At 35.8% G+C, this 24,235-nt stretch overlaps 2 protein-coding genes across 3 annotated transcripts; one reads left to right on the top strand and one right to left on the bottom strand.

Annotated features, from left to right (window-relative positions):
• Positions 1 to 5,518: 5,518 nt before the first annotated feature.
• LOC122655644 (1-aminocyclopropane-1-carboxylate synthase 7-like) lies at positions 5,519 to 7,150 on the bottom strand. Its single transcript, XM_043849898.1, has 4 exons — positions 6,965 to 7,150; positions 6,747 to 6,866; positions 6,473 to 6,633; positions 5,519 to 6,375 (listed from the first exon to the last, which is right to left on the bottom strand). Exons 1-4 carry the CDS (start codon positions 7,148 to 7,150, stop codon positions 5,526 to 5,528), a joined length of 1,317 nt encoding a protein of 438 aa, XP_043705833.1. The 3' UTR covers positions 5,519 to 5,525.
• Positions 7,151 to 18,522: 11,372 nt separating this feature from the next.
• Positions 18,523 to 22,600, top strand: LOC122655642. 2 transcript variants are annotated; one of them, XM_043849896.1, is made up of 3 exons: positions 18,523 to 18,659; positions 19,565 to 19,765; positions 22,104 to 22,600. In XM_043849896.1, exons 2-3 carry the CDS (start codon positions 19,584 to 19,586, stop codon positions 22,288 to 22,290), a joined length of 369 nt encoding a protein of 122 aa, XP_043705831.1. In that variant the 5' UTR covers positions 18,523 to 18,659; positions 19,565 to 19,583; the 3' UTR covers positions 22,291 to 22,600. The 2 variants fall into 2 exon arrangements, with proteins under 2 accessions (XP_043705831.1, XP_043705832.1); XM_043849897.1 differs by having other exon boundaries at positions 18,523 to 18,664.
• Positions 22,601 to 24,235: the final 1,635 nt, after the last annotated feature.

The raw sequence follows: 24,235 nt of genomic DNA, 5'->3' as shown, positions 1-24,235 counted from the left end.
TCTAAAGCATAGATACAATAGACAATGCTTCCCTGAGTTAACTAGCGATATAATTCTTCATTGTCCACCCAAATTTCTATCTTCCGGAATCTTTTTGCCGAATTTTTATCACCTCAAGTATAATACACCTCGAGTACACCAAAAATGTACATCTGACGGTACATCTTAAAGTGCTTTTGTTTAAAACACTCCCCCAAGTGCATGTGCAACATCAGATGTACCTTTTTGGTGCACTTGAGGGGATAAAGGTTTCCTTTTTCCATAGCTTGCTGCAGATATCCTACATGATATTTCTAGTCTCCGATGTCAACAGGGTCCCTGTGGTGCCATAACTTAGAGACATGGAAAAAATTGGATGAAACTCATCCACTATTATAAGATAAAGGATCTTTATATCCGTCACACATGAGTACAAACGAGAAATTAAAATGATACAGAAAGGAATGGAAATCGCAAACAACAATCAATTGAACATAAGGATTTACGTGGTTCAACAAGATTGTCTATGTTCACAGTGAGATGAGATTTGCTTCACTATCAATTGAGAGGGCTACAACTGTTTGTCCTCATACCTCTCTTAGATTGATTACAGAAAAAGAACCCTTACCACAATTATAGAGAAATCCTATATAGGTAATTTACTGAAACCCTTTGGCCTCTAAATGGTCCTTCGGAATCAGCCCACTTATGTAAGTAACATAATACAAGACATTGTATCCCTCGAATAAGATGATCCCCCGGTAGATAAGGTTTGATATTCAATAAGAGACATAAAAGATGAATCATATTGCAAAACCCTATGCGAACCATCAACAGATAAAACATAATCAGCTACCCACATGCAAATTAAATCAATAAATTGAAATGACGACAAGGTTTGGTTTTGGAAAACACATTTATTTTTTTTAAAAAAAAAAAACCCCCACAAATTGAGAAAGAAATTTTGTAAGAAAAAATAAAGCAAATTTCACCACTTCCAGATGAAATCAAATTTGAAAGAAAAACATCTTTTCTTTTATTTTATTTTTCATTGACCAACAAATATTACCTTAAAAAAGGAATTTTGATTGAAAAAGAATGTGAGTAGGGGCTATGTCATTTGACCCTCACATGGTAAATTTTTATTACATTGGGACCACAATGGTTTTTGTGCCAATTACTTCCTCTTATGTATTTTATGCAAATGCCTTCATAATCCCAATTTGACATATATCGGAGGGTTGATAGTTCCTATATATTTTTTTCCCTGAATCTAGTGACAACAATAATAATTTGTCATGCCAATTGACAGTCCCATTTGAGCTGCACACTTTGCATCTCATGCATCACAAACCTAACATAATAAGAGAAAAGGTTGGGTACGTAATCAGCGCGTCCAACATGTGTCATCCTCTTTCCTCCCTTTTTAGAAAAAACCCCTTGTCCTCTTATGTCAAGCCCTTAGATTGGTGTTTACTACTAGCGGATCGAAAGCTGATGGCATAACCAATCATCTCTCAAAAAGTAAAATTTATTCTACATTTGTTGGAGATTAGCAACTTTATTTAGGTTAGTTTCCATATAAAAAGAGAGAAAATAATTTTTTTTTTGTAAATTAATATCACTATTGATTTTGATGTAAATACAAAAATGACATTGAAAAACAATTATTTTTTTTACAATGAAACAAACAATACATTAAAAATATCATCAATAGATCTTAAAGATTGAGAAACATTTTAACCAATTAATGAAATTTTCCTCCTCCAACGATTATGCTAGCGCAAGGCTTATCATATACCTATAAAATTCTTATCCAATGGTTAAACTTAAACTTTGACAACACCACTAATGGATCATTCAATTTGCATATTCCAAGGATAACCTTACATTTCTTTTTGGTGGGAGGATAATCCTTACATGCCATCTTCATCAAGGGTGTGAATTAAATCGATGGATATTTAAATCCTCAAATCTATAACATCTAATTAAAATCTGTGATTGATGAAGACATCCTTATATGGGTAAAAAGTATTGTATAATAACAACTCAAAAATGAAATTACACATATCACTGTTCATGTGAAGAGGTGATATGTCATAAATATCCCTCCCCTTTTGTCAGATCCTAATGGGGTTCTCTTATTCGATCAAAACTGCACTCGGGCAGTGTAGGGAATTGAACCCTCTCCCCCCCTTATATATGATGCTTTTTTCTTCTTCCTTTGAATGTGGCATGTGGGGTTACCCTAGAACACACGTTCAAGAGGATTCAGCTTGCTAGAACCTACCCAAGTCTACTCAATCACTTCTCTAAGCTCGTGGTTTACATAAGAGTAAAGTTGACTTTGACTCCCCCTTTCTCCCCTTAAAAAAAAAATCCCCAACAGTTTTAGCTAGATGTAGGAGACTTTGGAGACTGTTGTCAACCACAAACAAACAAGAAATAAAAGATGCTTATAATCTACAAAACAAGTTGGATTAGCCCCACAAAATATTTATTATTCAGCCCCCAAACTCCATTAAAGACTATATGATCATAAGTTTAAAAATCTAAAGAGATCAGAACTGATTAAGAGTACTTTATAATATTCAGAGTGCTTAGGTTGTGGAAAGGATATATAAATTAAATGGTGGTTATAACTTAACCTCTTTACCTCTTTTATATATTATGCTATAATTGTTCCTTCCTATTATAAGAGAGAAAGATCTTCCTTGGAAAAATCAAGAACTAGTATTGGTTTACACCTGATATTCTGATCTGGTACATCATTTGGTGATACTAGTTGCATGTGATTGAGGAGGGTAGATCTGAATTCTTAATTTGTTGGTCCCAATTAGTCATATATTATGATTTCATTAATTAATTATAATTAATTTACTCGAAATGATAGTATTAAGATATGTAATTAAACATAATTTAGTTAGGACATCGTTAGGAGATAGTAAAACATACTTTACAAACAAAACTGCTGGTGACCTTTCAACTTGTGGCTTCAACTAGTTATATGGTAGAGCATTTGATAAAACTACACTATAGTCAAAATTTTTTTTATTATAAACAATGGAAGATAAATAAAATCAATAAGTCAAAACAAATAAAAATCGGTTTACTTCTAATGCTTCATTGAAGTATTATTTATTATATTTATATCGTAAATATCCATTCCAAAAGCTCAAACTATTGGATAGAGACACTCATAGGTATATAAAAGATAATTGATGTGGCACTATTTTATTAACACTCCCCTATACGTGTAGGCAAGCCGGAACTAAAAGTGAATCAGTGGGCCATTTACTCCTCTATGAGAGGTAATCGATGTGAGACTATTACGGAAGCTTTGAAAAATCAAAACATATAAAAACCGATTTACTTCTAGTGCTTCATTGAAGTATTATTTATTCTGTTCATACCATAAATATCCAGCCCAAAAGCTCAAACTATTGGGTAGAGACACTCATAGGTGTATAAGAGGTAATCGATGTGGGACTTCTATCAACACTCCCCTACACGTGTAAGAAGGCCGGAACTGAAAATGAAACAATGGGCCATTTACTCCTGACATGCTTGATGACATAAGTAAGGTATTGTTGATCTAGCCAACTGGTAGTCTGGTACCATTAATCTAGTCATGAGTGTATGTGTTTTGATTATTCCACATTCATTTGTCATAGCTTGAAGTGATTATCAAACCCACAAAATATATATATTTTTTGAATTTTTAGTATAGTTACCATCAAAATTCACAAACCCAAGTAGACTTTAATATTATTTAAGGATTCGAGAAGGAAAATGTCTTTTATTATCTTATATCTAATGAAATTTTAATGAAGCAAATTGGTTTCATTCTATGAATGTATGAACTAATAATTCTTATATCTTTTTACTAATAATTTTTATTAATTTCTATACATTATCAATTACAGCAATGAATTTAATAAATACTCCTCCAAGTCAGGGTGATCCATTCGGGTGGCCACAAAAAATGTTGGAGTAGGCCAATCTTCGAAACGGGTACAAGAATTCAAGATACACATAACAAATAAATTGTATTTCATTCTATGAATGTAGAACTAAGTAATTCTTATATCTTCTTACTTATAATTTTTAAGTTAATTTCTCTCTATTATCAATGATGCAAATTGGTTTTCATTCTATGAATGTATAACTAATATTTTCTTATATCTTCTTACTAATAGTTTTAAGTTAATTTCTATACATTATCAATTAAAGCAATGAATTTAATAAATGAAAATCCAGCCAACTCGAACAATCGATACATGCATATGTGCCAAGGTCATATCTCCTATGGTCTTAGCAGTCCAAACATGATGAAAAATGCACGCCCACAGACATAGTGACAACCATTTCAATTCATAGAGATTAGTTTTACAAATACAATAGACTTCCATCCCTATAATCAATATCTTAGAAACAAATAACTTCTTATATCCATTAATATCTTCAAGAACCAGGTTGGTTCTAGAGTATATAACTTAAAATATCTTATAATTAATAGGTTTTGTTAATTGAAATTTATACCTTTTTGGTGTTATGGGTTCAATATAATTTATAGAAATCAACTCATTCCTCTAATGAATTTATAGACCAGCTGGCTGAGTTGAAATCGAGTTTAACTATGTCTGCTTGAGCAAGACCTCTCCAAAATGACAAAACATTTTTTTTCTTAAGATATACTCTATATTTTTTTAAGACCTCTCCAACAATTTATATCTTTTGTTGCTTGGGATTTGAAATATTAATGGCTCTTTCAAACCAATTAGATAAGCTTCAAAATAGGAGACAAAGAAAAAACTTGCAGGTTTGAGTTAAAACAGTGGGCAATCATACAAGGAGCGTGTAGAAAAAACGTGAACCTAACACAATGCAAAAAGAATGGAAATCGCAAACAAACTATGAGGTACTTGACTAATATCTTAAAAGCTCCAGAGCTGATGAAACACGTTAAATCAAGCGCTTTAACCTATCCTATACTAGGCTGGTCCAATCTAACGCTCATCACTAGAGTGGGCCCCATTAATCATATGGCACAAACAATCACACAATCCACGTAAGGATTTACGTGGTTAGACAAGATTATCTACGTCCACGGTGAGATGAAAAATGCTTCACTATCAATGAAGAATAGTGTTAGAGTTGCTTGTCCTCACACCTCTCAAATTGATTACAAAAAAGAACCCTCGCTACAAATATATAGCAAAATCTATACACGTAATTTATCGAAATACCCTATACTTGCAATTTACCGAAAATCCTCGGGGCCTTCAGCGCTACGGTCTCTTAACGGCCCTTTGGATCAGCTCACTAATGCAAGCGACAGTATAAAAGACATCGTACCTGCCTAATAGGGGGTCACCAGGAACTACATTATTGAAGCCAAGAGAAGGAAAACAAAACTTATATTTCAATTTATAAGAAGATTTACAGTATTCAATCAATTGGTTTTTTTTTTTTTCATATTAAAAAAGAATACAAAATAATGAAGAAGAGGTCAAAATTTTAACAAGAGAGATGGTTTCATTGTTCTATCTTCTTGTTTCCATGAAATCATATATTCTCTTCAGTGCAACTTCTAGTGTTTTCTCACTCATGTTGGCAAAACACACTCTAAACCAGCCAGGTTCAGAACAATGGCAAGAAGAGCCTGGTGATATGTTCAGCTTCACTTCATGCACTATTGAATTCCACAGAGCCAATTCACCTTCTCTTGTGGGCTTATCCAAAAATGGACTCAAATTCATCCAACAAAACAATCCTCCATTCCCTTTCGAACACTCAATGCCAGCTTTCCTAAGGCCTTCAATGATCATTTCATATCTCTTCTTCAGTCTCTCTCTATTAATCTTTATATAATTCTTAGTGAATTTAGTGTCTGAAAGCATTGAAGCCAAGAGATTTTGTGTTTGAGAAGAAACTAAGCTGAAACTAGACATTCTTCTCGCAGTAGTCACAACATGATCATTATACGAATATATCGTCCCAACCCGAAAACCAGGAAGGCCTAGATCTTTAGATAGACTGTAAACAATATGAACTCTCTCTGCATTTCTGTATTTCTGAGCTTCAAGGACTTCTGCAATACTTGTGAATTCAGAGGAGGAGAAGACGGAACCCGAATAGATTTCATCTGATACAAGATGGATGTTTTTACTGGTGACGAATTTGAGAATTTCTTCAAGGACTGATCTTTGAATGCTGGCACCTAATGGGTTTGATGGGTTTGTTATCAAAACCCCTCTGACCTTAATGTTCATAGCTTGTGCTTTATTGTATGCTTCTTCTAAAGCTTGGGGAGTAACTTGAAAATTGTTGGAGCTATTGCAGTGAACTGGTACAATCTTGACACCAGTTCTCCATCTAAGATCTCTGTCGAATCTGTGATGAAATTTTCTAATTAGTTCACAGATTGAATGAACTCAAGGCCATAAATTGTGGAATTTCTGGCTTAATTAGGTTGTTTATAGTTTCTTACCCTGGATAGTATGGAGTTGGAACAAGCAAAGCATCACCAGGGTTTGCTAAGATGAAAGTTAAGAGTTCATTAGCCGCGGTTGCTCCTGCTGTGAGAACTATTCTATCAGGATCAAATTTAGCTCTTCCTCCTCTTATCTGCTCCATGAAACTTGCCATTGCCTAAATTTGAATGGAAAGGAATGAATTGTAGAGTTAGTATATATTTCATGAATCTAGTCCATATACAGAGTCTTAATTATTTGGGAAATTCATGAACATAAGGTATATATTACCTTTCTGAAAGTTTTGAGCCCATGATAATCTTGAAACAAAGCATTCTCCCTAAAGCTGGAGATCCCATTAGAAGCTTCTGAATGTTGCTCCAAGTACTCTTCTAATAAATCAAAGGAAACCTGTTCACAAGGAACAAATTAAAGGGCAATATTATTACATGCAAGCTCAAAAGAAGAGAATAAGTAAGATTCATATCAGCAACTGCTTTGATACTTACTTGATTTTCAGCAAGTCCCATCTGTATCACTCCTGAAGGATTCTTTACTTCATCATAAGGATTTTCATCATATGCTTTCCATCCTTCAAAGTATGGAGAGTCTTCTCCATGAGTCTTAGAAACTGCAATTCTTGAAAGCCCAACAGAAGGTTGATCATTAATGTCAATCTCAATCTCAATAGCCATAACTAATAGCTTTCTTGGAGCTATAGGCTTTTTGTCCAAAGAAAGTTGTTATTATGTGTAAGAGATGAAGTTCCCATTAAAGGAGAACCATTTATATAGGTAAGCTCATAATACCTAGAGATGATAAAGATTCTTCTCAAGAAAAAGCAAATTATTGATTCTGTAGTAGAAGCAAGATCAAACCTCACAGCTTTAAAAATTCAGTTTTTATCTCCTTGGACAGCTGGTGTCTTTTATTATTCTTTTAAAAGGTTTTCTTTATCCTTCAATCTCTATGAGATCTAATCAAACATGGTGGTTGACAAGATGAGTATCATATATAAGCTTCATTTCTTTATGGAATTTTTACTTTTACTTTTTTTTTTTTTTTTTTTTTTTTTTTTTTTTTTTTTTAAATTATGTTGGTGGTCAGATATCCTAGCAGATCTCTACTTCCCAACCTATGACTAATCAAATCCTTCAATTAACCAATACTAAAGTACTCCTTATTGAACCCAAATTAATCAAAGACATCCATAGACATGCATACTTGAAGAATATATACACAAATATTAGAAGTCATCTTAAGATTAGTTTAAGTTATAATGCAATCATCAACATACCAACTAGACAAAACAGAAGCTCTTGAAAGATCTTCTTCCCCATAATTGAAGTTAGTCCAAGCTAGCAACTTCCCTTGAAATCATAATTATTGGGTTCTTAGGATTTCAAATTCTTTCTTAAATATATATATAAAACCTAGTAGATATGGATCAGTGGTTTGGCTTGTTAGTCAAACACTTAAATGTGAACATAATTAGATCACTCAAAACCAGTGAATTCATGAGAACATGGGTTTTGTTATGTGCATGAGTTCTAATAAAAAAGAAAGTTGTACTTGCAATCCTCTAGATATCCTCAACAAATTCAGAAAAACTGCTCTCCTTTTACTCTCTCTCTCTGTGTCTCTGTGTGTGTGTGTGTCTCCAATTAGAACTTCTTCCCTTAATTACCTTTCAAATATATATTAGCTATGAAGATTTGTTTATAGTATAAAGATTTCTTTAAAACTTAAAAAAAAAATCAGAATAAGAAAATGATTGGTTTGATGATCTTCTACGTAGGGCTGAAGATCATGAAGCTATAAAGCTCCATGTGCTAAGACTCAATAAGATGGAAAAAGTGATTCGGGATGATTGTCCGGCGGCTTCAACCTATAATAAATTGACAAGTAGTATCAAACAATGGTCTTCAACAGACATTGAAGATTTTATTGTTTAGAATAATAATGGGATGATGTTGTTATGCCTTTTCCTACTACTTCAGCATTCTTTTAAGTGATCCAAAAGAACCCACAAATCATTGGCCTTGAAGCATGATTCTTGCTAATTAGAAATTTAGAATAACATATGCTCATGATCCTTTACATACAGAGCACAGTAAAAACAATATTGTATGAAAATGTTTACTTCTTTGAGACAGAAAGAAAAGAACTTTTAGTGTCTTTAACCAAATATAAAACCATCACTGCAAGTCTTCCAATAGAACTTCAAAAAATTGTCAGTGTTGATTGATGTTCTAGTTGTAAAGTTACATTCTTTATTAAGAAATTAACATAGTCTAATGTTTACTTCTCTCAGAGAGAGAGAGAGAGAGAGAGAGAGAGAGAGAGAGAGAGAGATTTAAACTAGTAAACAATAGCATCTATTTCTGTTCTTATTAGCAATGAAGTGATCATTCTATAAGGAAGAAGCATTGGAGAGGAAGAGAAAGATATCAATATAAAAACCATTAAACCATCACTGCAAATCATCCAAATAGAACTTAAAAAATTGTCAGTGTTGATTGGTTGTTCTAGTTGTAAAGTTACATTCTTTATTAAGATATTAACATAGTCTAATGTTTACTTCTCTGACTGAGAGAGAGAGGAACAGAGAGGAACAGAGAGAGCAACTTGTAGTGTCTTTAACCAAATATAAAACCATGGCTGGCTCACTTCAAGTCATCCAATAGAACTTCAAAAGTTGTCATTGTTGTTTGGTGTTCTAGTTGTAATGTTACATTCTTTAATAATGTTTACTTCACACAGAGAGAGAGAGAGAGAGAGAGAGAGAGAGAGAGAGAGAGAGAGAGAGAGAGAGAACTAGCTTGCAGTGTCTAACCAAATATATATAAAACCATGGCTCACTTGAAGTCAGTGATTGGTTGTTCTAGTTGTAAACTTTCATTCTTTATTAAGAAATTAACATAGTCTAATGTTTAGTTAATTAACTGAGAGAAAGAGACAGAGAAACAAAGAGAAGAACTTGTAATGTCATGATCAATCAAATATATATAAAACCATGGCTGGCTCACTTCAAGTCATCCATTAGAACTTGAAAAAATTGTCAGTGTTGATTGGTGTTGTAGTTGTAAACTTTTCATTCTTTATTAAAGAAATTCGTGGGAATCACCACACCAGCTTGTCATCATAAAAATGAAAAGAATTGAACTCTTTTTTTTTTTTTTTTTCTTTCTAAAAGCTACTAAGAAGTGCCCTTTTAGTGTGTGTGTGTGTGTTAGGTAACCTCAGAAAAATAATGTCGTGCGTGGGTGTTAGATAATGCTCAGGTAAACCAGCTTGTTCGAACGTGTAGTTGGACTTTAAATGCCATGGTTAAGGCTAACACTTGGCTAAACCACCCCAAATCAAGGAGTCAAGGTGAAAGAGATAATATATATTTATTTTCATTGATCTTACTTGCAAACCATGCATGCGTGAGGGTTAGATATACATGGCCAAGAGGCCTTACATTTGATGGAGGTTTGGATCTACAAGGAAATTAGGATTACAATGGAATGAAAATAAAATTCTATCCAAAATTATGGGTTTGTTGGGGGTAAGGATGTCAAATGGTGCGGTTTTGGTTATACGGATCGGTTTTGATTCGGTGCACATTTTTCAAGGTAGAAATAAAAACCGTTGCCAAAATCATAATCGTTTTATATGCGGTGCAGTTTTATCGGTTTCTATTCGGTTTTTGTTATCAGATTAACAACCGATTTGCATGTGGTTTGTAGCATCGGTTCACATCCGATTTCACCTTTGTACCGTTTAATTTTATTTTTTTTGTCCTTGTTCTGTAGGAGAGGGAAAGGTAGAGAAGAGACTTATTGTCGTCTGTCCGTAGAAAATGATAGAGACCAGCCTTAGGGTTAGTTTTTTATATCCATGTTTCCATGTAAGGACGTAACCCACCATGGTAGCAGTGATTGATGATGGCAGCTATGGATAAGGATTAAAATATGAAATGGATTAAAAAATGGGCAAGGAATACACTATGAGTGATGATGGTAACTATGGAAAGGGATTAAAATATAGGTAACGGTTAGAGAAAAAGGGAACAAAATGTTAAGTAGTTAAGAAAAAATTAAAACTATGCCCTTTTTTTTAATTCTTCCATTTTATCTATTTTATTCTTCATTGTGTCCACGACATCATTTCCTATTAAAAAAATCATCAATTATAAAATAATTTTTATACAGTTTTTATGCGGTTAACCGTCGTTTTTTTTTTTTTAAACCATAATCGAACTAGGAAAGAAATCTATGAAATCAAAATCGGATCATTTCTTTGCAGTTTGATTGTAAATGATTGGTTCTGGTTCCAAAATTCGGTTTCAGTTCCATTTTGACACCCTTAGTTGGGGGTAAATATCTTGTATCCTATCTTTTGCATTAGTGGTTGATTCTGAAGGGTTGTAGGAATTGGCCCACCTTGTGCGTTAATCTACGTTATTGGCGGGATCTCGATGAGCTAATAGGTCCATGTGGGAGGTTTCGAGGGTAGTAACCCCCCGTGAAAATTTTATAGGGTTATATGGGTATTTCGATAAAATTCCTGTATAGGATTTCGCTATAAATTTGTAGCAAGGGTTCTTTCTCTGTAATGCAATCTACGAGAGGTATAAGGACGAGTAGTTGTAACCCTATTCTCCATTGATAGTGAGACGGATCACATCCCACCGTGGACGTAGGCAATCTTGCCAAACCATGTAAATCCTTGAGTGTAATGTGGGTATGGCAGGTTGTAGCAATGTTGGGGGGGGGGGGGGATGTGGGATAGTAGGAATCTAATGGAGATGATGCAACAGTGGTACCGAAAGTGGCTACGACAGCAATGACAACTTGTTGGAGTAGCCGCAGCAATAAAAAAAAAAACAAAAAGAGGAAATTGAGAAGATGATCAAAGGCTCAATGGAGCTAAGAGCTCTGATACCACACATGCGTGAAAGTTAGATACAATTAGATATACATGGCCAAGAGGCCTTACACAGATGGAAGTTGGATGTACAAGGAAACTAGGATTACAATGGAATGAAGATAAAAATCTATCCTAAAGTATCTTAGTTTAACGAAGGTCAGAGAATGTAGGTTCCCTTCTTGCGTGAACTCAATATTCTCTAAGAGAGTATAACTAGCTAAGTGCATAAAAATCAAGATTTTTTTTTTTTTTTTTTTTAAACTATATGTATATCTAAGAAATGGAAGGCAGGAAATACTTTATTTCATCAAACAAATCTTTTGGTTGTTGGAATCTAATGAAACACCATGAGTTTAAAAGCTGGTAGATGATAGGTGTCCTTTATTATTATATACAAGTGATGGTAATTAATAGGTCTTGTAGCCTAAGATGCTTTTCATCCTTTACAATCCAAGGATATGATTCTTCTTAGAAGATATATCTACCATCCAAAGAAATGCCACATTTGGTAACTATGACAATTAAATACATATCTAGGAAATGGTCAATATAGGGCACATGTCAAATTTCAATCTCAAATTCAGTAATTTACTCCCATGCACCCCTCGTAGTCTTGTACACGGTTTTGGTAATCCTAAATTCTTTGATGCTTTGTTTTTCCACATATTTAATCCTATTTTTTTTTTTTTTTTTTTGTGTGATTGCTGAAGGCACTTGCTTATATGCTTATCTACGAATTTATTTACTTTGAGTTCATTATTGCCATGAATCCTTTATTTTTCCTAGCCATTGGCTGGGTTGTATGTTGGTGGAAGTTGTGTGTTTTTTTTTATTCAAAAAGTCAAGTCCTATAACGATCCAAATCCTCGTTTTGTGTTGTTGAGATATGCACCTAAGAAGAAAATCTTTGCAACCGAAGTAAGCTGAGTGATGTGCGAGCACAACTGATTGATTATCGACACGTAGTTGTGTTGCCGATGCCTTTCGAAGCACTTTCTAGTGTGAATCGCGAGAACCAAGCAAGTCCTTCCACAAAGAATCCACTCATGAGCGTTAGCTTCTTTAAAACTTTACATACGAAAGGAGGACCTTAGGATCTATAAGTCTATCCATAAATTTTCTTCCCCAAATGATCTACCACATACTTGGAAAATTTAGGTGTCCACACACTATTTTTGTGTGTGAATTGACGTCCACCATAATCACTCGGAATTATACTGGTAGATCTAGATAGAAGAAAATTTACCTAATCGTATGATGAATCATTGAACATGAAATTACGCACAAGAGATTCGATAAGAATCTTGTACATGGATCCATATTGTTTGAAGAAGATGATTCTCTTTTGCGCCCAGACAATCTTCGCTGATTTTGTGTGCTCTCTTCTATATGACAGTTAGGGTTAACAACTAATGGACACTACTACTGATTTTTAAACTGAGAACATGGACCAATCTTATAATTAAGAGCAATTATTGTCTCTCCCATAATAAGATAAAATTGTAAATAGGCCCACACATGAAATATTACTTTACACTTTAAGGCGGTTAACTAAAAAACCCATTACCCATTAAGGAGATCACTGCCTGTATTGAGCTCCATCTAACCAAATCCACCAATCAACACCCTTCCACTAATCCAACACTATACAATAACTGTGCTAACCCATTACATATAAAAACATTACAGATCTAGCTAGGCTGTTTTTGTTGCTATCTACCAAAACCACTCCTTTTTCATATTTGGGATTATAATCTCAATCCCATTTCAATATTGACTTCTAAGCTTGACCATTCCTAATATATGGGTGTTGGAGATCAATCTTCTCATCTAATACGCGTCTTCCCTTTCTTATGCAGGAAATTTTCCACCATGCTTCCAACATAAAATGTTAGGTCAGATTCATAAGTTGTTATTATTGTCATCTTATAAACCCTAATAAATGTGGTCCACATTTCCTCATAGCCTCACCTTTTTACTCTTAAATTTTAGTTTTATTCTCTCAACTTGTTTTTCATTATTCACATAATTAGAAATAAAGGTTGTTGGAGTACGGCGAGTTCATACGGATGTGTCAAGAATTGCCTTTTATGTAGGAAATTAAATTTTCTAATTAATCAAGTGGTGCTTAACTACAAAATAAACTTATAATTGCCTATGGAAGTAATTAGATTTGACTCATAAAGTGCATTATAAAACACTTAATTATTCTCTGCTCAATTCTTGCTTTTCTAGAGTCTTGTTCATACGTGGGGTTGTGTTTCTTTAATAGAATAAATCCAGCTTTTTGCCAACCCATCATGCAAGCTTGGTTTAATTATGATTTACTACCATCACCACCACCATGCCCTCATCACCCACCAGGAGTTGCAGAAGCTTCAAGATCTTCACTACAACCACCACCATGATCGAGCTTACATTGGGACTCATGAAAACAGCTTATTATTCAAAATATGTTGGAGGTAGACAATGCCTCGAAATTAAAAAACACCTATGGCCCACTTAAAATATTCTTTGCAACTTCATACTATTATGTAGAGAGAGAGAGATCTGATATAGGAAAGCATGGAAAGAGAGAGAGAGAGGGAGAGAGAGAGAGAGAGAGAGAGAGAGAGAGAGAGAGCCCATAAGAGGACAATAGAAGATGCTAGTTCATCAAATCATGTCACTTGTACCTTATAATTTTAGGAAAAAGGTTGGGTATGTTAGCGATATACTGTAAGTTAGCACTCTATGAGTCTATCTCTCTATTCCTTTTTTTGAGAGGTAATCAAGGGAGTCATTTCAAGGGGGGGGGGGAAGGAGAAGAGAGATAGACACATAGGGAGTAGACACATAGGGAGTTAACTTATGATATACTGCTAGCATATCCATCCCTTATGTCCGAGAGTGTGTCCTACAACAGTACTCCCATGTGTTTATCTCTCTCCTCCTCAAAATAAGGGGGCGGATGTATCTTTTCATATAGAGAAGAGAGAGATAGACCCATGGTAGTGCTGGTGTAGGCCACACTCTCGAATAAAGTTCTTTTTCCCAACATTAAAAAACCCCGCTGACAAATAGAATAAAATGATGGAAGGAACCGTAAAAAATTATGACCTAAACAATGCAAAAAAGAATAGAAATTGTGAATAAGCAATCACACAATGCACACAAGGATTGACGTTATTTGGTAAGACTACCTACGTCCACGGTAAGACGAGATCTACTTCACCATCAATGGAGAATAGGTTACAGTCAGTTGTCCTCACACCTGTCTCAGGTTACTTACAGAGAAAGAACTTTCATCGCAAATTTATAGAGAAACCCAATGTAGGTAATTTACCAAAATACCTATATAATCCATACAGCCTCTTAACCGTCCTTTAGAATCAATCCACTTGTAAAAGTGATGGAATACAAGACATCGTACCCTACCCCGACAGGAACTACATTGCATAAGCAGATTTCATCTACTTTCACTCTTGAGAAGGAGAGAAACCCAGGTCCCAAATACCAAACTTTGATTTAGTTGAAAGGAAAGGATGAAGGTTTTGCACAAGTCCATAAGTGCCCTAGCCAAACCCTAATTTGGGCTGGGTTCAGGCGGTCTAGATGGGCTGGGCTGAGAATTGAACAAATAATCACCCTAGTCCTTATGAAGTGAGGACGGGTTCATTCATTAGAAATTTGCTACCCAAGCAATCACAACCTCAAAGATTAAACCACTGTGAATCAAGGTTATATGTATCGGTATAGGTGGCCGAATCGGTCATACATACCGATATGATACTAATACGGATCGGGCTGTTTCAGCCCATATCAGGTCCAATATTCAAAACCAATCACTCTTTGGCCGATACTCTTACACTGTATAGGCATTCGGCCCATAAGCCTTTAACCCAACATTCTCATTTACAAAAAAGTTGTACCAAAGTGCACTAGACTCCGGTCACTGCGGGGTCTAGGGAGGGACACGATGTACAAAGCCTTACTCCCGCTTCATGGTGAGACTATTTCCCAACTCGAACCCGCAATCACTAGGTGACAATGGAGCATCGGCCTTACCTTTGCACCAAGGACCACCCTCTTCCAATGTTCTCATTTATAAAGTTCAAATATTCAACAATAAGGCTTTGTTTGTTTCCATCTAAAAAAGATGAAAAAGAAAAATCTTTCTGTAAAATAGGATTTTCTACTATTTATTTTAATTTAAAATTAAAAAAAAATTACAATCAAGAAAAAATTTCATGTAAAATGTTATTTGCATGAAAATTTTTACAACGAAACAAACATGGCCTTAAGCTGCTTATTTAGGCAAAATTGAAAAATAAAAAGAACATTAAATATGTGATAATATGTCTAATAGGAAATGAAAAAAAATGTGAACCACTATTTTTTCCCCAAAGTTTATATATGAAAGCATTTTCCACTTTAATGCCCAAGGGAATGGGGTCATGGGCCTGAGGCCATGTAGGTGGTCCATATACGCTCTAGCCAAACTTGCTTTAGAGAAACTATTTCTATGGTAATTTTCGGGTTCGGCAGGTTTCTGGTTATGTGGTTCTACTCATTCGTAGCCACTAACATTATTTTCTTGTGTCTTTGAAAATATTAATCTTTGTATAATTTTCTAAAGCTCTACATTGACAAGTTCAAAATGGGTCGATTCTTACCATGTGAATTGAAGATGATGTTGAATATCTATAATTTAATTTGCTAAGGTTCATCGCATGGCTTTAAAACATGTCATATCATGTGAAGGTTAGCCGCTGCTTATATGGACATTCTATGACCTAGGCACAATCGATGTGGAACTGAATTCTGTGGCACAACAAATTAAGTTCCTCCTTGCGATCTAATGTCCATGGGTTCGAGTCGAGAAATAGTCTCTCTGCGAAGCGGGTAAGGTTGCGTACATATGTCAATCCCCTCAGAGTATTAGGATCGGATCGATGTCTTGGATTGGATTGGTATCGCAGAGAATCGGGCCAAATATGATGCATTTGCCCCTATTCTTTCACTAAAAAAATATTGTTCTAGCTTTACCCTTGTCCGTACATGTGTATCGAATCGATCTTGGTCAGCACCAATCCGATTCAACCAATATCGGCCGATCCGATCTGAGTTACAAACCATGCCTCAAACCCTGTAGTGTTAGGTGCTTCATGCATTAGATACCCCGTTTATGTTGATTAATAGATCCCCATATTCAAGAATGGTCTTCCCACCCCACCCACAGTATCCCCCTCCCCCACTAGTTGGCCTATGGGCCCTCGAAAGGATTGGAGCCCAAAAAACAATATATTCAAGCTTGGTTGGTAAATTCAGCCCACCTAAATTTTTTCCTCCCATAGCTTTATTTATTTTAGTGAGAGGGATTTCCCATGTCAACACTGTGGGGAGAATCTCCCATGCCACATCAATCATGACACGAAACGGTTTCGTCAACAAGAGATCCACATGGTTAGGGAGGGGAGAAAATATCAATGCAAACCCACAAGGTTAGGATGTGAAAGGGCATGGAAAACATAGGTTGAGTAAGGCCAGCCAACCAATAGAAGCCAGATTGGACAATGCCTTGAATCTCCTTAAAAAAATGAGTTTTCTGATCATTTTACCCCTTGTTCGTACCTTGCTATCGATACAGTATCGATATTGGTATTGGTGACTAGCAAAACTGGTATGTATTGCCCAATACGGGCAATACAATATCGATACTTAGAACCATGATTTGTTCGAAGAAGAACGATGAGGATGAAATATTGAATAAAAAATTAATTAAATAGAAAAATTGAAGAAAAAAAAAAAAACCGAATGGAGTAAAAAAAGGGAGAGAGAAGAAGCGGGTGGGCGCTTTGTAGAAGATGAATGGTAGGTTAAATAGATTAGCAGGTTACTAGGTGAAAAGGAAGGGCAATCTGGGTATTTAAAAACATGAGGGTAGAAGGAGATGTAAAAGTTTAAAAGCAGGGTAGTATCAAAAAAGAAGTTTAAGGGAGGATAGTTTTAGTAAATATAAGCTAAGTGTAGAGTAGTGATAGTAATTGCCCCTAATAATAATTATAATAATGGGCGATGTTCTTTGCCTGGGAGTAGACAAGGGCCTAAGCTGCGTCTAGACATATGGAGCGAGACGAGGTAGCTATGTCGGTAATTCAGGGAGCCAGGCCGATCATTTTGCCCACACCCCATGTTTCTGGGTGCGTCCTACGCTCTAAGTGCATAAAACATCCCTATAAAGAAAAACCTTGACTCTTTGTTTGGCAATTCTAAATCATAGGTTGAGTAAGGCCAGCTAGCCAGCAAATAGCAGTCAGATTGGATAGCATGGCAGCCTGGTTGCACCCCATTTTTTTTTTTTTGGAAGGGGAAAAGTGGGTGGTTGGGGGGGGGGTGTGGTGGAATATGAGACCCGATTTATGTTGAAAGGCCATAAATAGATCAAAACTGATTAAAACCGATTGAGACCGACCAATTGACAACCCCTACACGAAGAGCTAATGCTCATCATGGTTTGAGATATTGGTATCAAATCAATAGTATAAGGCATATCGGTATCGATAGAGGCCGGCTGATCCCATATTGGTGGAACGGTAGAGGCCGGCTGATCCCATATGAGACCCGATTTATGTTGAAAGGCCTTAAATAGATCAAAATTGATTAAAACCGATTGAGACCGACCAATTGACAACCCCTACACGAAGAGCTAATGCTCATCATGGTTTGAGATATTGGTATCAAATCAATAGTATAAGGCATATCGGTATCGGTAGAGGCCGGCTGATCCCATATTGGTGGAACGGTACAGATCAGTGGTAAATCTATTAAAAAAAACCTAATTTTTAAAAAAAATTAAGGGGCGTAACTGTCCAATACGGGCAGATCTGTGGATATAATATTGGTTTCTGGGATGGCCCATACCCGATCCATACGGTACACTGAATCCATGATATTCATTTGGGGGAGCCCTATTCGTATGGTAAGGACTTAGTAGTCCAGATGATCTCCATTCTCCACTCTCAAGTCTCAGGAGTAGTCTCTTTGGAATCTCTAATCCCCTCCACACTGCATTTCCATTAGGTTTGTAGCTGAATTGACAATACAGCCCCTCCTGATAAATGAAATAGCGAGGAAGGATAAAAGCTGTGAAGTCAGCCATCTTTGCCGTTCTCCCAAGACTAACTGCTTCAAGCCTTCAACAAAGGAGGGTGTGTGGCGAGAAGCTTAAGGAGGCACTTTCCAAATTGCTGTCTCTGCATCTCTCAACCTATCTTTCATTCCTCCGATTAGTGAAGGAAGAACAAGGTAAGGAACCCTCACAGTTCATCTTCTCAGATTTGGAATGCGTTTCTCATGTTTGCTATATCTATATTTTCCTCTGTTGGATTTACGATTATTTCTAATCTAGGGTTCTCCTCATTTTTTCGTTACAACTCACGATTTTGAAATTTTTTCTGGGTTCTGATTATAATTGCCGAGTATCGAGATATTAATGCTTCATCGTATGCCTTTACTTTGATCCAAATCACTTGAAGTTGTTGTTCTACCGATTTGATTTCTCAGGTTTCCTTGATCTTCTGTTCTCCTGACCATCTCGATTGGGTTTAAATTGAACGAGATTTTTGTATGATGTGTTAGATCTTAAGTTACGATATTTGATTGTTAGGGTCCGGCCTGTTTTGTTTGTGCAGTCAAGTTTCATCAGTATATTCAGTGATCTGTGAATTATATAAGAATATAAACTCGTCATCTGAATTATTTCTAGTTTGATTGCTAAAGAGAGCGTAACATGATTATGTTGCGCGGGTATACTTTTTAATATCTGAAAATGCTGTAGGTATACCTAGCCTTTAATGGGAAGAGTCCGTCAATGTCTGCCTGGACAGCTTGGTTGTTCAAGTGGTGCAGGAAACTTACATTGAGTGGAAATTTATAAGGACCTGCTAATGCTAAAGTATGGAAATGATAGAATTTTTATGACTCAGTTAATTTGAACCAAGTCAGAAAAGGGTGTTTTGTTACTGCAAGGATTCCCGGGGTTCTTTTACATATATATATTTTGGGGGGTGGGGGCATCTTTTGTGGTGTTTGAGTAGCTTTAAAGTCCGTACATAGTTGTGTTTCTGAATGCTGAAATACTGGCAATTTGTAGTATGATTTTGCTAAATTGTTGATTTGGTAATTAAAAAAGTTTTATTTAATTTGCTCAGGTTTAATTTAGAGGAGTTCATGGCGTCCAAGTTACAACAAATACAGTCAAAGGCTGTTCAAGCTTCAAAATTTGTGGCCAAGCATGGATGTGCTTACCAAAAGCAGTTATTGGAGCAGAACAAGAAATACATCCAAGAACCACCTACTATTGAGAAATGTAACGAATTGTCAAAACAGCTCTTCTACACTCGTCTTGCAAGGTTGTTCTGTTTTTGTGCTTGGGAAAGTTTTTTTTTTTATTAGGGCTTTCATGTTTTATTTTTTTATGACACACTATGTCTTTAACATAGTGCAGCATTGCGTCTATGAGGTTTTTTTATTTTTAAAATAAGGTATATAAGGTAGGTGTTTAACTACTTATATCTCTTCCGTACATTTTTTCACCAGTTCCTTTTAATTCATATAATTTTACTGACAAGAAACATGTTTGATTGAACTTATACTTTTTTTTTTTTGGTAAAGACTAATGAATAGATTGAACCTATACCTGCGATTTCCTTATAAAAACTCTGGAGTTTGTTGTATTACTGTTTTTATTCATAAACAATATTTGTGCATTCTATTGCTATTTGTGTTTATTCAAAGAGGTACTTGCTACAACTTTCTTCTTCTTCTACTTTCTACAAAGTAATTCCTCTTTCTTGTTTCTTGTCCTTTAAAAAAAAGGTGAGTTCTGCATTATAGGCACATCTGGACTTCTGGTGTTGTTTGTATTGTTATTAAACATCGACAGTTTCTTTTATGATGCTTCCAACAAGTTACCAGGAAGTGGTGTATATTTGTTTATAATCATTATTTACAAACATGAAATACTCTTGTTACATTTCTTGCTTGTTCTGTGCATTCCATATGTATACTGTTCTATTCTGTTTGTTGACTATGAATGAATTATGATATGATTAGCATGTAAATCTGCAATAGATTTTAATGGCAACATTACATTATATTACTAAAAATTGGTGTCTTCTTATTAAGGTTAAATTAAATGTTTTTTTATGAAGCATGAAACACATTCTATAAATAGAAATATAGAATAATGAGTACTTATGTGTACCAGTGGATAGTCTTGGAGAACTCTTCTCCTGAGGTGGCATGGTAAGGAGCTCTGGTTTGGGGAACATGTGAGTTTCCATGGATCATAGGATTTATCATGTTCTTTGTGAAGCATGAAACACATTCTATAAATAGTATAATGAGTACTTATGTGTACCAATGGACAGTCATGGAGATTTTTTCTCCTGAGGTGGCATTGTAAGGAGCTCTGGCCTGGGGGACACTTGAGTTTCCATGGATTGTAGAATTTATGATCTATGGAACAATGATGCATGTGGAAGACGCAATTGACCAAGAACCACAAGTTGGTCAGTTCAAGAAGACCAGGAAGCACAGAATCACGTTATGTGGAGCTTTAATGGCCCACTGCAAAGTCATTATCCACTTTCTTTTAGACCAAACTAGTTTGCAACTTTGCATATCAATTTCTTTTATTTCTCACTTCCCAGCCCCTTCATGTGTATGACTGAAATTTCCTTTTTCATCCTACCTTAACACAATATTTTCAAGAAAACCCCTAGATAGACCAAGAAAGCTCAAGAACAGTTCCCGAGCTTCCATTTGGACAGCTAGATATGGTTGACCTCCACTTCTAGATTAAAACATATTTGGCTAAGAACATTAAGAGCTTCTTCCGGAGGTGAAATGGAAGGCAATGTAATATACTCTCAGGCAGTTGGGCATTCAGGCCCCTATATTACATCTAGGGATGTGAGACAATCGTTATTACTGTCTTGCAATAGTTCTTCAAATTTGGAGTTATCCTCTTTCTATTCAGTTCCTAATCTATTAGAACTTGTCAATTACTATTAAGATTTGTAGCAAGTTTGTTTTAGATAATAAGGACTTGGGGGAGCTGGAAAACTTTGTCTCATTGAGACATGCAAAATTACTGTGTTATGGGACATTATTTTGCCTGTGTAGATGGTTATTGGCTAGATTGGAATAGATTAAACTTGGAAATGTATATCTAATATAATTTAGATTATCAGTTGAAAGTTGAAACCAGTCCTCCATGTGCAGTAGAAGTCATAATTGTGCAACCAAGTTGCCAACGGAGCAAGCTATGTTTGTTCAACAAGAGGTTGCCCCTAGGCTGCCATTGTTGAATCAACAGAGCTGATGTTTTGTTGCTTTTAGAAGAGCCCAGCCACAAAGGTACAACAATGCATGCAAAAGGCTTGTGTACACCCAAATATATTGTGCTAACTGTGACTTCTTGTTTCAAGTGAAATTGGATTTATTGCTTCATGGCTGATAGACTAACCTTGATGAATTTTTGGTTCAAGAGTAAAACCATTGCAACCTTGTAAGCTGTTAATAAAGTTCAATTACTGTTCATCACTGATATGAGAAATGGCATATTGCATAGAACACCTGAAGACTGGTATTTCAATGTGCTCAAAAGAAATTTAATCCATGTCTTTGCCTATTCATGTGTTTATGCTCATGTCATTAATCACTCATTCTGCTTAATTTCGACAGTATTCCTGGTCGTTACGAGTCCCTCTGGAAAGAACTTGATTACGTCAAGCAACTTTGGAAGAGTAGGCCGGAATTGAAGGTTGAGGATGCTGGCATTGCTGCTCTGTTCGGGCTGGAGTGCTATGCCTGGTATTGTGCTGGTGAGATCGTTGGAAGAGGATTTACATTCACCGGCTACTATGTCTAAGCAAGGCAATCTTGAGAAAAACTAGTTGTGGGCGTTCATTCATAAATTTCTCATTAAGGGTGATTTTTGTCACTTACCTAATTCTAAATGTGAAATTTTGTTTTTCCTACAAAAATTTGAAGCTGACGAGTCAGCATGACAAGAAGTGTGGTAGAATCAATAATCCACCTAGTTGGCTATTTTTTTTTCGTCTTAATGAAATTGCTCTTGATTGGAATTGGACCTTGAATTAAGTTTTACCTCGTCAGTTTCTATGAGATACTAGTGCTGCTATTTGTGAATAAACTTCTTGAATAGGTTTATTTGGATCTACTTAAGCTGTCAATCAAGTAGTTGTGGATACTAATGCCAGGAGGTTGGAGTCTTTTTACTTAAGCTCATGCCCAAAGAACAGGTGTTAGTGTGTGTCTCTAATTGGATCAAATTGCAGGATAAGACTGCACTTTGTAGAGGTGCATTGACATACTGCATTTTTTTGCTTTTTTGGCTTTGTTCAGGATGTGTGACAGCCATGATACTTGTGTCTTGAAATTATGAAATCTAAAATTTGAAACCTTAAAATTGGAATCATGAAAGCTAAGTTTTGGATGGTGCCATCAAACTTAAGGCCCAACATTCCATGAAACCTCAATGAACCTCATTGTGAAATAGGGTACGGCAACCAAGGGAAAAGCTGGGCCACATTGTTGAGATATGCCATTGAATTTGATGTTGGCCCTTGAGATTCCCTATCATTTGAAAGTCAGATTGCCAAATCATCAATAAGAGGGCCTTACCCAGTGTACAAAGGCTCCTATGTTTCGCAGGGTCTGGGATAAGAACAGCAGCCACTGGCGGTTACTCACCGAAACTGCGAAGGGATGGTGTGTAAACAAAATCGGAGAAAAGCCTCGCTTTGCTACAATAACACAGGGAGTTGGCCCTAGAAGAGGAGATTTCCTATGACATTCTCAACTCATACTAGGGATATCATTAGGGGAGAGGTAGATGGTAAGCCGCCTTACACCCCCTTCACTCGAACCCATGCCACTCCACTGGTGGTAACAAGACCTTACCATCACACCAAGCGACGACTCTCTATTCCCAAATCATCCATCAACTTGGAAAAATAGAAAGGGTAAGCGTAAATGCTTCCCCCTCTCTTAAAACAGAGAGATTTTGAAAAACAATAGGTCGGATGCAAGGATCTGTAGAGTTCCTATTGAGTGTAGACTTCCTCAAACATTTTTATCCTCTATTGTAATACTTGGGAATATCAAAGTCGTTTGATAATGAACATAATTGGATGATGATGTTAGCATATATGTTGACAAGTTTGGATCACTAATGAACTGCCACCGGCATTGGTCTGAATATGACCACATTGAGATTATGTGAATATATATATGTCCACCACATTTGAGCTTAAGTGAAGAAGGCATTTATTCAGACTACCCTAACAATTCTGTTTAAACCTGTTTTGACATTGCCAATGACTTTAAACAAACAGAAATCACAAATTATACCAATTCCCTGACAATAATGATCAAACCATCCAAGTATAATTGTCACAAGGCATTGGAGGAGACCTGGATGCAAAGCGACACTAGTTGTCCAGACGCCTAGATGCAAAGACGATCACCTAAGCAATGCCTTGACAACTAATCAACTATGCATCTAACTACCACTAAATCACAAGCACAAATCGTTTGTCCACTTTATGAATAATGCAATAGGTTCCTAGAAATTTACCACATTTTTCCTCGCATTTATTGTCACTATGCATTAAGTTTCCAATTTGAAAAGCATTTTGTCCCAAGTAATGGAAGGGCAGATCTTGAAAAACAGGCGGCCTTTAAATCCTTCACTAGTTTCCTTAGAATTTGAAATTTTTTCAAAAGGGGCAGCCATTACAGGACAGAGTGGAACAATTAATCCCAGAAGATCATGGTCCAATTCGAATCAC

This window comes from Telopea speciosissima, chromosome 3, assembly GCF_018873765.1.
Source record: "Telopea speciosissima isolate NSW1024214 ecotype Mountain lineage chromosome 3, Tspe_v1, whole genome shotgun sequence".
Taxonomy (NCBI): Eukaryota; Viridiplantae; Streptophyta; class Magnoliopsida; order Proteales; family Proteaceae; genus Telopea; species Telopea speciosissima.
The sequence above is the reverse complement of the archived record's forward strand: the minus strand, read 5'-3'. Positions and strand labels throughout refer to the sequence as shown.

Excerpts from the sequence above, each read along its gene's own strand:
- LOC122655644 (XM_043849898.1), bottom strand. The coding sequence starts at position 7,150 with ATGGCTATTGAGATTGAGATTGACATTAATGATCAACCTTCTGTTGGG. Across the intron at positions 6,867-6,964 it reads TGGGACTTGCTGAAAATCAA|GTTTCCTTTGATTTATTAGA; the intron begins GTAAGTATCAAA and ends CCTTGTGAACAG. Across the intron at positions 6,634-6,746 it reads GGCTCAAAACTTTCAGAAAG|GCAATGGCAAGTTTCATGGA; the intron begins GTAATATATACC and ends ATTCAAATTTAG.
- LOC122655642 (XM_043849896.1), top strand. The coding sequence starts at position 19,584 with ATGGCGTCCAAGTTACAACAAATACAGTCAAAGGCTGTTCAAGCTTCA. Across the intron at positions 19,766-22,103 it reads TTCTACACTCGTCTTGCAAG|TATTCCTGGTCGTTACGAGT; the intron begins GTTGTTCTGTTT and ends TAATTTCGACAG.